Here is a 12,673-nt window from a genome sequence, read left to right as displayed (position 1 = left end):
CCTTCCCCCCCCCCCCCCCCCGGCCCTCTTCGCTACCATGTCAGTACCAGAAAGACACTGAAAATGCAGTGGGCGGGGGAAAGGTCCTAAGGGGACACAGGCCATCGCTTTATCTCGGAAGGTGCGCTACGTGTGTCGAAATATATATCCATGACATGACCTCCCCTCCAGCATTTTGTGTCTCAGCATGACTCCGATTTGATCGTTGAGAGAAAAAGCAAAAGAGGAAAAAGCCAGAAAATGGAAGACTTTTACAAGCCGTGTGAAAGGGTACACCACCGACAGATGCCAGAGGCTGATAACGGTGGGCTCCGTGCTCCCAAAATGTGCATGTTGTCAGAAGCTCGGACGGGAGGTGGAAACCCGGAGACAGAAAGCCCACTGCTGACGCAAAATTGAAATCGTAACTTTCTTGCAAGCGCCGCATTTAGCTAAATGAGAGAGGAAGCTAATTGTTCGCCTGCTTGACGCTTGCTTTTTCAATGTCGTTCCGAAACGACTGCTGTCATGCAACTGAACATCTCCCAAGAGATGTCAAGAGGAAAAAACAGTGCGCCGTTTCACAACCCCAAAGGAGCCCATCCATGTGAACGGCGCGCTCTTGAAATACGCCCCGCTAAGCTTCAGTCCCTGCTCAGTTGAGGCTGGAGCCTTCAGGAAATTGCACCCTGCAAGCCAATGACAACAAAGTGCCAGGAACAGAGAGAGCAGAGCAGCGTGCTCGTAGTGCTTATGAGAGAAGAGCAAAAAGGAGGGGCCGGCCGGGCAGACGGATCGCTTTTCATACTTTCCAAAATAGTAGCGAGGACACACACACCAATGCGATCGGGTGCGCCACTTTTCAAATCAACCAAGACGTATGCGGTCAGTCGCTTGCTTTCCTTTCTATCCAAAGTCCACCAGGTGATTTGATCCCTCGTGGAGCTCCCGACAGCCGCCATCTAACGGTGGCCTAAAACCCCCCCAAAACAAAACAACGACAACACTTTGGACAGCAAGCGTTTTCAATCTGGACTTGATTCAAATGAATAAGCAGGTCCAGAAACGCAAGCAAATATAATCTCCTGTTGGGCTCAACTGGTATCAACTTCACCTGGTCCAGCCAAGTCAGTGTTTCGGAGCCTCGCGGTTCCTATCTTCAGATTTGACAAAAGAGATTATAGGCTAGACCAGGGGTGTCAAACTCATTTCACATTGTGGGCCACGTACGGACTCGGTAGATGTCAAGTGGGCCAGACCATTAACATTATACCATACTGTGCTATGAATCACCAAAATCTCATCTCTTTCCTTTGTTTTGGTCTCAAGAAGCATTGATTGGCGCTTTCATATCATTTGCTGCGTTGGGTCTATCTCGGTGACAGACTGAGACTGCTGTTTTCTTCTCCGATCAAAGCAATGTTGTCTTCTACTGTGATCAAAACAATGTGCCCCCTTAGCGGATAATCCACGAATTGCATTTTATTTCAAATATTCATTCTGTGTCTTTAATGCATATTTTTTTTTTCCACTTTTAAATCATCCCGCGGGCCGGATCGAACCTCCTTGGGGGGCCGGTTCCGGCCCGCGGGCCGTATGTTTGACACCCCCTGGGCTAGAATGATCGGTTTGCGCAAAAGACCGACTTCACTCTTTCGACTCGGTGTAAATTACAGTGCAATTTTTTCCTGCAGCCCAGACAATGGTGGAGCGCCAGATACGGTCGTCAGAACGACCGAGCGAAGTCCGCCCTCTATGCAAATGAGGAGCAGCGACAAAAATAAAACCAGCAATGTGTTTGATGCCTAACACCACTTCCACCCTCCACTGAAGCAGCTCCGATACTCACTTTTGTTTTCTTTCAACTGCTTTTTTTGTTGAAACTTCTGACCGGAATGGAATACTTGTTTTGCTCTCTGAAAGCGTGAGGGGGGCGCCTGGCCTGCCAGCAGGGATGTCCAGAGCCACGAGATCAACCTCTCGGTCTCGGAGCCACTCCAGGTCCCGGTCACGATCGCGCTCCGGGTCCCGGTCCACCTCGCGCTCTCGGAGAAGCCAGTCGCGATCCCGCTCCAGGAGACATCGTTACAGGTAGAGAGTTCACCCATTTAAAAAAATGAAGAAAAAAGAAAAAAAAAGTGTTCAAAAATGGCTTTGTGGTTGTTTCTGCCTTAGGCTGATGACGTTTGAAATCTCTTTTCCCCAATTGATTTTGCCATTAATCGTCTCCCCCCCGGGCCAATTGGGTTGCCCTCATTACCGGCAAGCATAGAGTCAAAACGGGATTTGAGTAGAGAGCCCTCCTCCTCCTCCGGTTTGGGCCATGTGACACAGTAAGCGCAAAGCGCTGCCATTAAGCGTGTGCAGAGCGGCTCAGCGCAAGCGCCTCGTGAATCGCTCGGTATTCCAATGAAAAAAAGGACGCGGTGAGTGGTTTTTCTTTCTTTGCATTTTTTTGCACGTCTGTCATATGTCTCCTTTGATGTCTTTTTTTTTGTTGCCGTTGGATGGGTGCCTTGGTTTCGGAAGACATATGGGTGCTTTGTCGACGAGCTTAGACGTTAGAACATTTCCATCGATGGTGCGAGGGAGAATTAGGACAAGATGTTCATGCCCCCACACCAGGTGTCAAACATCCATCACATCAGATGTACCAAGGGGGGCCAGTCCCAAAATGTCTCCGAGCACACACACATACGAGAGAGCTAACAGCATCGAGTCATGGTCGTCATTTGCGGACGAGTGCATATTTGATGTTGAGGCTCCATTCGTGCGCAAAAAGAGGAGCACCGGAGCCACCGTGTGGAACTATTGCGTCACTATACGTTGGTAGGCCATCTTTTCTGCATCAACAGGGCAACTTCACTGAAGAAGTCCTGCACAGAAGGAAGGACGTCTTCTGTGACTTTTTTTTTTTTTGTCAAAATATCCCGTTGCCGTCATGTACGGCGGAATGGAATGATCGCCAATCAAGGAGACGAGGGCTCGATGAGCGAGTGGTTGAGGAGAAGTACTTTGGAGAAGATTTCAAATGAAGCACAGAATGAAAACAAAAAAGAAATCAGAATCTGGCAGAACCTCGACTTGGAAAAAAAAGCCTCGGCTGGGTCATGGCCCCTTCGACAGCACAGCGCCATTGGCATGAGCTGCACTTCATGTATTGTCCAGTAACCCCAAATCCAGAGGTGGCAAAAGTACTCATATGCTGTGCTTTAGTAGAAGTACAGATACTTGTGTGTGTGTGTGTGTGAGTGAGTGTGTGTGTAGTGTGTGTGTGTGTGTGTGTGTGTGTGTGGGTTCAAATGGCAATCTTTATCTTGATATTATTTTGTACTCAGTTTTTATTTTGTACGCGGTTTGCAATTTCTTGTAGCAAGTGGGAAATTTTAAGCGAGACGCTTTGTTTCACGTGCTTCTTGAAAAATTGAACAGGTCTGCAATTGAACAATTTCGATGTAGCATGTGATGAATCTGAAGACAGGGAACACAAAATTACTGGACTGACATTGCCCTCACGGCAACAAATGGAATCGGGAGCCAGTTAATCTGGAGGCTAGTTGAACTGTGACACCGGCGTTGATCACCTAAACAAAAGATTCAATACTGTATCAAACTCACGGTGCAATTTTGATGACTATAGTTGTTTGTGATTCACACGTTCAAAATCAACATTCAGAATTGCTCCTCGCAGTTGAAAAAAAGTCCACTAAATTCTCTATCAAACCCATTTTAAAAGTGCCAATAGGAATATGATTTCAAGCTGCACTTTGAGCTGACAGCAAATACTTTTTCATTCATAAATTTCTGTTGGCTACATTGAACTTTTTAATTTTGTCAATTAGACTTTATCCAGGCATTCATCGTTTCTCTTTGAGGTTCCAAGATCATAAAGGGAGCACTAGGATTTTTGTCTCTATGGCCCAAGGGCCGAAGTGAAGGATACCTGGACTTCAGGGCTATTTCCTGTCTTCCCTCGACTGTAAGAATGAGTGTCCAAGACTCTGGTTGAGGTTTTCTCTGTGGATTTTTCATTGTTTATCGTCTGTGTGTTTGCGTGGGATTTCTCCGGGTACTCCAGCCTCCTCCCACATTCTAAAAGCATACATCATAGCTTCAATTAAGACTCTAAATCGTCCATGCGTGTGTCTGTCTGCGTGTGCGTGCGTGTGTGCGTGTGTGTGTGTGTGTGTGTGTGTGTGTGTGTGTGTGAGTGAACAAAACCCCCCGGCCCACAGAGTCCAGACTCAAAATGTGATTTTTCTTCTAGCTCGAGGTCACGGTCTCGATCACGGTCCCGGTCAAGATCTCCGTCGCCACTTTATAACCGCGACAAGAAATACCAAAACAGCCGCGAGTTCCGGGGCTACCACCGCGGCTTCCGGAGGCCGTACAACTTCCGAGGCAGAGGACGGGGCTACTTCTCCCGCGGGCGATACCAGCGCGGCGGCGGCGGCGGCGGCCGCGGTGGGAGGGGCTACAATCACAACAACAACAACGTCCGTAACCACTGGAAAAATGAGCGGCAGAACCCGCAAAAGCAGCAAAAGCAACAGCACCAACACCAGTCCCAAGGGCGACCCGGCCCCCAGAAATTCTCCGGAAGCCCCCCTCCTCCTCCTCCTCCTCCCGGACACTCCCGCCACTCGGAGCGATCGCTTTCTCCGTCGTCCAGGCAATCTCAGCATTCAAACGCTTCCTCTCACAGCTCTTCTCCAAAAGTCCCTTTGGTGGCGAATCAGAGTTGCGACGCCGTGAAAGAGGAGGAGCTTTTGGCCTCCGAGGAGGCCCAGAAAGACGGGGCGGATGTGCAGCGATCGGAGGCAATCGATGCGCGAGAAGGTCAAAATGGCGGCTCAACCGAGGGGGTCTGCAAAGTCCCGGCAGAATGCAACAGCGGTCCAAAGAAAGCCGGTCCAGAAAATCCCGCCGTCAATGTTCCGAGCCACCAAAACTCCCACCAGGCTGCCCTGAATGACGCCGACAATGGTGCCCCCTCTTGGCGGCCGGTCTGTAGTGCACCCTGTACCAATATCTTGTCACAGGAAGCGCTCGACCAAATGCTTTCCAGCCTCGGCATATTCAAGAGCGAGGAATTCCCGGACGGAGATAAAATGGCCATCTCTGCCGCCTTCAGAAAGTAAGACCTCGTTTCTTCTTGCGGCTGTCATCGCTTCTCTACTTGTGCATAGAGTTGTCGCGCTAGCTTTGTCTTCTCTCTGTGTGTGTGTGACCTCGGTTCAGGTTTCTGAAGGAGCACGCGAAAAAACCTAAACCCGCGGAGGACGATCAAGCCCACGCGACTGCCGCCGCTGCGCCGGCACCCGGCGTCGAGCCGCCCTCAAAGCGCCGCACGCAAGAGCCCAACGGCAAAGTGACGTTGAACCATTTACTCAAGGATTCGCCTCCTCCGTCCGATGAGGCGGAGGAAGAGCCGCCCCTCAAGTCACTCAACAACGGCGACCCGGACGAGCCCCCTCCAAAGGCCGCGCGTCGGTCCGGAGAGCCGTTTGACGAGTGCTTTGACGGGCGGCGGCGGCGACGTCCGGCCCCCTCGCGGGGAGCCGACGGTGAAGCCGACGCCCTCGGAGAGGAGAGGTACGCCGCTCGTAAATCGGCCGCTACGGCTCGGCGGGAAATGCCCTTTGAAGAACTGGACTGCCAACCCGGCGGAGTGGCCAAACCTCCCTCGGCGCCATCTCTCATGCCACTGCCGAGGCGGAGCTCAAACAGGGAGATGTTTACCTCGGCGGAAGCGGACTCGCCCCCGTTGCCTCTGAGAAAACCTGAGCCCAAGGTGCATGTCAGAATGGACTTCCTCGGAGATGGCTCCATCGGGTAAGTACTCGGTTTTCTCGTTTTGGGAGACTTGGCTCGAGACGTTGCCGCCGCCGCACGGGGGGGCGGTTTGACTCACTTGTTACCGCGTTCAGCGCTTCCGCTTCCGAGATCTTGGAGCGACAGTTCTCTCAGGACCTGGCGCAGTGGTCAAAGAGGGGCCGGGAGTTCCGCTCCATCTTTCAACACGTTCAAACCGCTCCGATGCAGAGGACTCCCTCCGAGCTGTTTGCGCAGCACATCGTGGCCATCTTGCACCACGTCGGAGGTGAGCGTCGAAATCAAGTTCTCAAATGGAAAAAGGCTACCTGCGCCGAGAACCCGCGCCTTCCTTTGCTGCGCGACCACGTATTTTGCGCATAGGACATAATGGAAAAGGAGCGAGAATAACGTCTCTCCATTTTCGCCCAGCCCAGCACTTTGCGTCTCCCCGAATGACTCTGAACGAGCGATTCACCGTCTACCAAAGACAAGCTGCGGAGAGGCCGCCGCCGCACGGGGGGGCGGTTTGACTCACTTGTTACCGCGTTCAGCGCTTCCGAGATCTTAGCTCAGGAGCGACAGTTCTCTCAGGACCTGGCGCAGTGGTCAAAGAGGGGCCGGGAGTTCCGCTCCATCTTTCAACACGTTCAAACCGCTCCGATGCAGAGGACTCCCTCCGAGCTGTTTGCGCAGCACATCGTGGCCATCTTGCACCACGTCGGAGGTGAGCGTCGAAATCAAGTTCTCAAATGGAAAAAGGCTACCTGCGCCGAGAACCCGCGCCTTCCTTTGCTGCGCGACCACGTATTTTGCGCATAGGACATAATGGAAAAGGAGCGAGAATAACGTCTCTCCATTTTCGCCCAGCCCAGCACTTTGCGTCTCCCCGAATGACTCTGAACGAGCGATTCACCGTCTACCAAAGACAAGCTGCGGAGAGGGAGAGCGCCAAGTCGAGAAAGAGCCCAGAGATTCACAGGTAAGAGTCAAGTCGCCCTCACGAGTGAACAACAACGCTCACCCCCGCGGGCATTTCTCTCCGCCGTTCCCACCCGAACTCGTGTTTTGTTTTCTTTGTCGGCAAAGGTCTAGTTCAGGGGTGTCAAACTCATTTCACATTGTGGGCCGCATACGGACTCGATAGATGTCAAGTGGGCCGAACCATTAACATCATACCATACTGTGCTATGATGAATCACCAAAATCTCATCTCTTTCCTTTCTTTTGGTCTCAAGAAGCATTGATTGGCGCTTTCATATCATTTGCTGCGTTGGGTCTATCTCGGTGACAGACTGAGACTGCTGTTTTCTTCCCCGATCAAAACAATGTTGTCTTCGACTGTGATCAAAACAGTGATAGTTCAGAATTGCATTTTATTTAAAATATTCATTCTGTGTCTTTAACGCATTTTTCCCCCACATTTAAATTATCCCGCGGGCCGGATCGAACCTCCTTGGGGGCCGGTTCCGGCCCGCGGGCCGTATGTTTGGCACCCCTGGTCTAGTTCTTCATTCGGATGTTGTGTCTTCGTAGCTCGGCGCGGCGGCGGACGAACCGCCCCGCCCCCCCCTGTCTTTAACCGGTGTCGCCGTGTGCTCCCTTGCAGGAGAATCGACGTCTCGCCGAGCGCTTTTAAGAAACACTCAAAGGTTTTTGAGGCAATGAAAAGCTCAGAGGATGGCGCGGACAAGGTGACTGAATATTTTTGCACTATGACCTTATAAAACGGAAACGGCGCAGCAGGCTGAGCAAGCCGGAACGGACGCCTTTCGAGCGCCCGCCCGCCCTCTCATGAATGAATGTCGATGATGTGGCACTTGGACTTTCTTATCGTGAGTCGGTTATTATGTCGGCCCGAGCCTCGCCTGCGGCTCACGAATCCGATCAAAGTCAAAACGTGGACGCCGCTCCGCCCCAAAGCCGCTCGGAGGGGACTGACTGTCGTTGTAAGTATCCAAACCATGGAAAGATGCAAAAAAAGATCGCAAAAAAAACAAGCGAAAACTGATGAGCCATTTGAGTTGGATTCGCTCTCGCTTGTACTGTGGGTTTTATTTGACGCGCCATCTTGGCAGACTTGCTCGTCGTCCCCCAAGGCCATCCGTCCATCCCCACGACGCTTTGTTCTTTTTGTGCATTGTTCAGGACGTCGGGGACAAAAGCAAGGGCGACCCAACGGACCTGCGCTTGGATATCGAACGCCGGAAGAAGTACTCAAGCGGCGAAAGAGATTCCAATCATCAGGACGGGGGCGCCCATTCCCCAGACCCCGGTCGAGGGCAGTCGGAGGAAACGTTTTCCAAGAGATCCAGCAGGTCCGTGCCACAGCCCCCCGTCCGTCCACCTGAGATTTCCCACGAAAATTGCGGGATACTGCTGGAACGTGCACGTGCCCTTTGCGCCCCCCTTGTAGGATCAGCGAGAGCAAGTTCTCTCGCTCCAACTCGTCCTCATCGTCCTCCTCAAAGTCCCACGTGGACGACGTGCCCGAGGCCGCAAACGACGGCTCGAACGGGGCTCGGCTTGCTTCGACTGAGACGCCCGCGGAAAAAGAAACGCGGTGGAGAGAATGCGTAAGTTCCCTTTGGAAGTTGTCTGCTGGGCAATATTTGGGGTGGGGTTGGGGGGGGGGGTCTATTTGACTTTTTTCCGCCTCCATTCCGCAATGTCAGGAACGGGACTCGGCAAAGTTTACCCCCCAACGCTTAACTCCCCCCTCGGCTGATGTGCGGAAAAGCGATATAGCGGGGGGCGGGGCGAACCGCGATCCCCGATATAGGTTGGGGGGACACAGTAATCAATACGGTGGATTCATTGGCCCACAACCTGGAGCTTGAGAAACTGCATTTCTGCTGCAGCGAGTACGATTTAGCGGAAGGGGCTGGAGGAGGGCCGACTACCAGGGGGACTGCAATCCAGGCATGGCGGCGGCGGCCCCCCGAAATGAGCACTGGGATCAGGAATGCGCTCCGAAGAGCAGAACGTACTACTTGGTAGGACGGCTTTCTTCCCCCGCATTCGCCTCCCGTTTTCTTGACGATCGAACAATGAGTTGTATGTATTTCCGTCCGCGTGACCCAGCACGACGACAGAGACGGCCGGGTAGAAGGCGCCAAGCGGACGGACAACCCGGAAGGGCGAGGATGCGGCGCAGCAGGCGGCGGACAGCCCCGCTTCATCGTCCGGAAGGCCAACAACGCCTGGGGGCCAAACGCACGGGCCCAAGATCGGTTCCCGGTCAACGGAGAGAAAAGCGGCACGCGGCACGACGCTGCCGAACGGGACCAGAAAGACGGAAACACTTGAGCTTCCTTGACGGGGTTTGCGACGCGCATCCACTGGAGTATTCGACAACAAGCGCAGATTCCGCAGATGAGACTCGACTCTCACTTGACAGGCACAACACGGTGGAACGCTGTTTTCCACGTCGCTTCCCGGGTGCTCTTTGTTATGCTTTACGAAAATGACTGGTGGATTTTTAAAAAAAAACGTTGTTTGTGCCTTGGAACTTTTCAAATGACCACCAGGCTTTTAAAACCAAGACTTCAGTCAAGCGAGGGGGGGAAACGCTTCTTCTAGTTCTAGTTGGGATGAAAAAAAAAAAAAAAGCCATCCCATTCGTGCCTTTAAACGATTATTAAATTGTAAGACACTGCATGCTTTTTGTCGTCACGGTTGTGTCACACCTACTTCGGGTATTCGAGGCTCATCAAAAAGTCAGCTCGTCCGTTGGATTTGCAGTCGCTGGGCATCAAACAAACTTCCTGGACTTTTGAGGAGACTCTTCTTCTCGTTTGGAATTTCCGTTGTTCTCGGTCGGAGCTTTAAGCTCGAGAGATATCGGAAAACAACGTGTGCGTTTGACATATATACGATCGGATTTTGATGTTCCTTCAACCGGATTTCCATGCGGCGACGTCGGATATCAAAATGATCCAAACTGAGACCATCCAACACGATGTTTGGAATCCTTCCATTAGCTTAGCAACTTGCGTGCCCTGTCGGCGCTGAACGGAAGCCGCCGGATGAAAGGAGCGATCGATCGCGTCGTCTTTTGCCAGTCGCGGTGATGCTAACGCCCGTACGTGGGAATCGTAACTCGAAAAAGGGTTTCTGTTTACATGAGAACGCGTATTTCGTGTTCCCGATCGGGTCCATCTCCTTTGTCGCGCAGTACAAGAACACCGTTTGAAATGAATGAACGTTCGTCAAAATGTCGAATTACTCGATCACGATCGTTGTCGGTAGCGGTGCTTTCAAACTGCCGATTTAAAAGCGACGGAAAAAAATGCCGGCGGTCGGCGAACAGCATCTCCTTGTCTCAAGCGGTCCGAGACAAAAGAAAGGTTGGGGACAAGTTTGAGCTACGACGACGCAAACGTCTCCAGGCAGCTGCAACTGGCGCGACAGCGGGAATTGGTTGTTTGATTGATCGTTCTCCGCGTTTGAATCAGGCCCGATTTCCAAATACCCGTGTGAGTCGTTTTTTTTCCTTTTTCCAGTTTTTGTTCACATGACGCGTTATCCCAATTGTGCCACTTGCAGCCCACATTTCCGTTCCAAAACTGCACCAGGAGAATCGATCGGAAGTGAAGTGCGGAGCGGTCCGAGACAAAAGAAAGGTTGGGGACAAGTTGAGCTACGACGACGCAAACGTCTCCGGGCAGCTGCAACTGGAACAAATGACTCGCATCTTCAAAACATTCAGCGCCCATACGTTTGTGGCGAGCAAACGGAGCTGTCGTGTCGCTTTTTTTTTTTAAAATCTGCACTTTATTATTCATTTTGTTTCACACTGAAGCAAACACAGACGTATTTGACGTAACTCGAGAGACGTTTTAGGGCCGCCTCTGAAAAACCCGCCAATGAAATGATGACTTCACTGACACTCGGAAAATCGAAAACAATGCAACAAAACAGAACATCAAGTGAATAACAAAACATGTTGTACCGCGGTAGTGAGTGCGGAAGGAAAGCGCTCGTGCGTCCGCTAAAGTTTCAACATTCCAATGACACGTTGTTGCTTTTGTATCGTGCCCATTGCAAGTATGCGAACTCTTGACTGATGAGTCACATGGAACTCAACACAAACGTATTGAGTTCCATCTTCCGTCGCGGCGTTTCAGTCTCCCCGTCCCGCCATCTTCACCTACGTGATAAGTACGCGACTCCATTTCTCGTCTTCCAGTTCTGCTTTTCGGTAGTGTCGAAGTATTTTTGGTTCTTTCCGAACAACAACAACAACAACAACAAGGTGCACTAACTCCTCCCAGAAACGCAAGCCCTGAGCCTCGCGGTGACGTTGGCAGCAAGTGACTGAAAACAAGGTGCACTAACTCCTCCCAGAAACGCAAGCCTGAGCCTCGCGGTGACGTTGGCAGCAAGTAAGTGACCCCTCCCCCTCCTTCCCCGCTTTCGACTTGCCGCGACGAGCCTCGGGGAACGCCGAAGGTTCCCGTTTGACGAGTAGGAAGAAGGTCGCAGACGACGTCGCAGAATTCGGACCGCGAAAGACCCCAAGTCGGACGCGATGGGTGAGTCAACTTTGCGTTTGTTTTGCTGGGGGGGGGGGGGGGGGGGGGGGGGGGGGGCGCGAAAGCCGTTTGCCATTCAAGAACCCGGAGTCCGAATTTAGGACGACGTACTTGCGAAGACAACGTTGACGCAAACGCTTGGAGCGCCGAAGCGCTTCAGAAGTGAAAGCCCACTTGCCGTGTGCGAAACGGGAGGGGGGGCAAATTGGTTTTTGCCGCCAGAGTCGACCGCCTTCCCTCCGAGGGCCGTTATGACACTGAAACCAAATCAAGGTTTCACCGTGTCATCGGATTATGATTTGTACACAACGCATTGTCCTCGTTTTGAAATCAGACAGCTCTCAAAGTGTGTTGAATGATTGTTGAGTGAGCGTGAACACAATGAGCACAAAATCTCAACGTGATTACGCGCACGACCTTTTGGGATTTTAACCAGGGTCGTGGAAGTCGACGCACTGCCATTTGTTTTCGCGTGTCCCATCAAACAACGCGGCCGGCCGGCCGGCCGTACCCGGCTCCCCGGGCCTCGAGTTTGACACCGGTGCGGCAAAATAAACTGAAATATCAAATGGCCGCGAATGTCTATTCCAAAGTTTTTTAATATAACCGCAAATAGTGGAGGTCCACCGCAGCGCATTTTGGCATTCATCTTCACATTTCCCTCGAAATTTTCACGGCTACTTATGTACGTATGATTCGACGGCGCGACGTTTGGGCGTCACCGTGGGCGGGCCGAAAGATTGGAACGACGTGCCCCACCGTTGTGCCGCAGAGGTTCTGGTGCTGATCAACTTCGAGGGCACCATGGGGGACGAGATTACGGTGCGAATGGGGGACGTGGTCAAGAATGTCACTAAGGCCAGCGAGGACGGCTGGCTGGAGGGCGAGCTGCGAGGCAAGCGAGGCATCTTCCCGGCCAACTTTGTCAAGGTCCGTTTGGCCGACGGCGGCGGCGAAGCGGCCCGCTCTCCGCTTTGCTCACGTGTTTCGGGGCGGTCTTTCCAGGAGGTGCCCGTTTACTTGACGGGGAACAGCAAGCGGGAACCCAGAAGCATCCGAACAAGTACGCGCCTCGGTCCTCGCTAAATCCGCGGTTGCTCGTTGCCTCTAAACTTTCGTCTCTCCAGCCAAGAGGATGAAACAAGCCAGGACGTGCGAGGTGGTGTTTGCCTACAGCCCCGTGAACGAGGACGAGCTGCAGTTGGTCGTCGGGGAGACGGTGGAAATCCTCAGCGAGGTGAGCTTTCGCATCTCGTGACAGGAGTGAGCCCGCGAGGCTTTCCTGTGACGCAGACGCAGGCGCGAGCGGACCGTCGACCCGGCGGGCTTCGCCCCCCGGTGGT

General features: G+C 52.6%; 2 protein-coding genes across 3 annotated transcripts in view; both read left to right on the top strand.

Annotated features, from left to right (window-relative positions):
• Positions 1–9,453, top strand: part of LOC109523563 (thyroid hormone receptor-associated protein 3-like) — a 13,337-nt gene extending 3,884 nt beyond the window's left edge. Inside the window, exons 2-11 of one of the 2 annotated variants that reach the window (XM_019882781.1) lie at positions 1,903–2,070; positions 4,247–5,116; positions 5,221–5,814; positions 6,348–6,520; positions 6,664–6,775; positions 7,403–7,487; positions 7,942–8,111; positions 8,210–8,369; positions 8,655–8,789; positions 8,878–9,453. In XM_019882781.1, coding sequence (XP_019738340.1) covers positions 1,934–2,070; positions 4,247–5,116; positions 5,221–5,814; positions 6,348–6,520; positions 6,664–6,775; positions 7,403–7,487; positions 7,942–8,111; positions 8,210–8,369; positions 8,655–8,789; positions 8,878–9,102 — 2,661 coding nt within the window. In that variant the 5' untranslated portion in view covers positions 1,903–1,933 and the 3' untranslated portion in view covers positions 9,103–9,453. Of the gene's footprint in view, positions 1–1,621; positions 2,071–4,246; positions 5,117–5,220; positions 5,815–6,347; positions 6,521–6,663; positions 6,776–7,402; positions 7,488–7,941; positions 8,112–8,209; positions 8,370–8,654; positions 8,790–8,877 lie in introns of those variants that run through there. The other variant, XM_019882782.1, reaches the window with a different exon arrangement.
• A 1,738-nt stretch (positions 9,454–11,191) lies between these two features.
• Positions 11,192–12,673, top strand: part of sh3d21 (SH3 domain containing 21) — a gene marked incomplete at its 3' end in the record, with an annotated part of 5,703 nt that continues 4,221 nt past the window's right edge. The window contains exons 1-4 of the mRNA XM_019882769.1: positions 11,192–11,330; positions 12,103–12,260; positions 12,336–12,393; positions 12,458–12,567. Of these exons, the coding sequence (XP_019738328.1) occupies positions 11,327–11,330; positions 12,103–12,260; positions 12,336–12,393; positions 12,458–12,567 (330 nt within the window). The remainder of the gene's footprint in view (positions 11,331–12,102; positions 12,261–12,335; positions 12,394–12,457; positions 12,568–12,673) is intronic.

The sequence above is a fragment of the Hippocampus comes genome, unplaced genomic scaffold (genome assembly GCF_001891065.2).
Source record: "Hippocampus comes isolate QL1 unplaced genomic scaffold, H_comes_QL1_v1.1 scaffold281, whole genome shotgun sequence".
Classification (NCBI taxonomy): Eukaryota; Metazoa; Chordata; class Actinopteri; order Syngnathiformes; family Syngnathidae; genus Hippocampus; species Hippocampus comes.
Note: the sequence above shows the minus strand (reverse complement) of the source record. Positions and strands in the feature narration are given on the sequence as shown.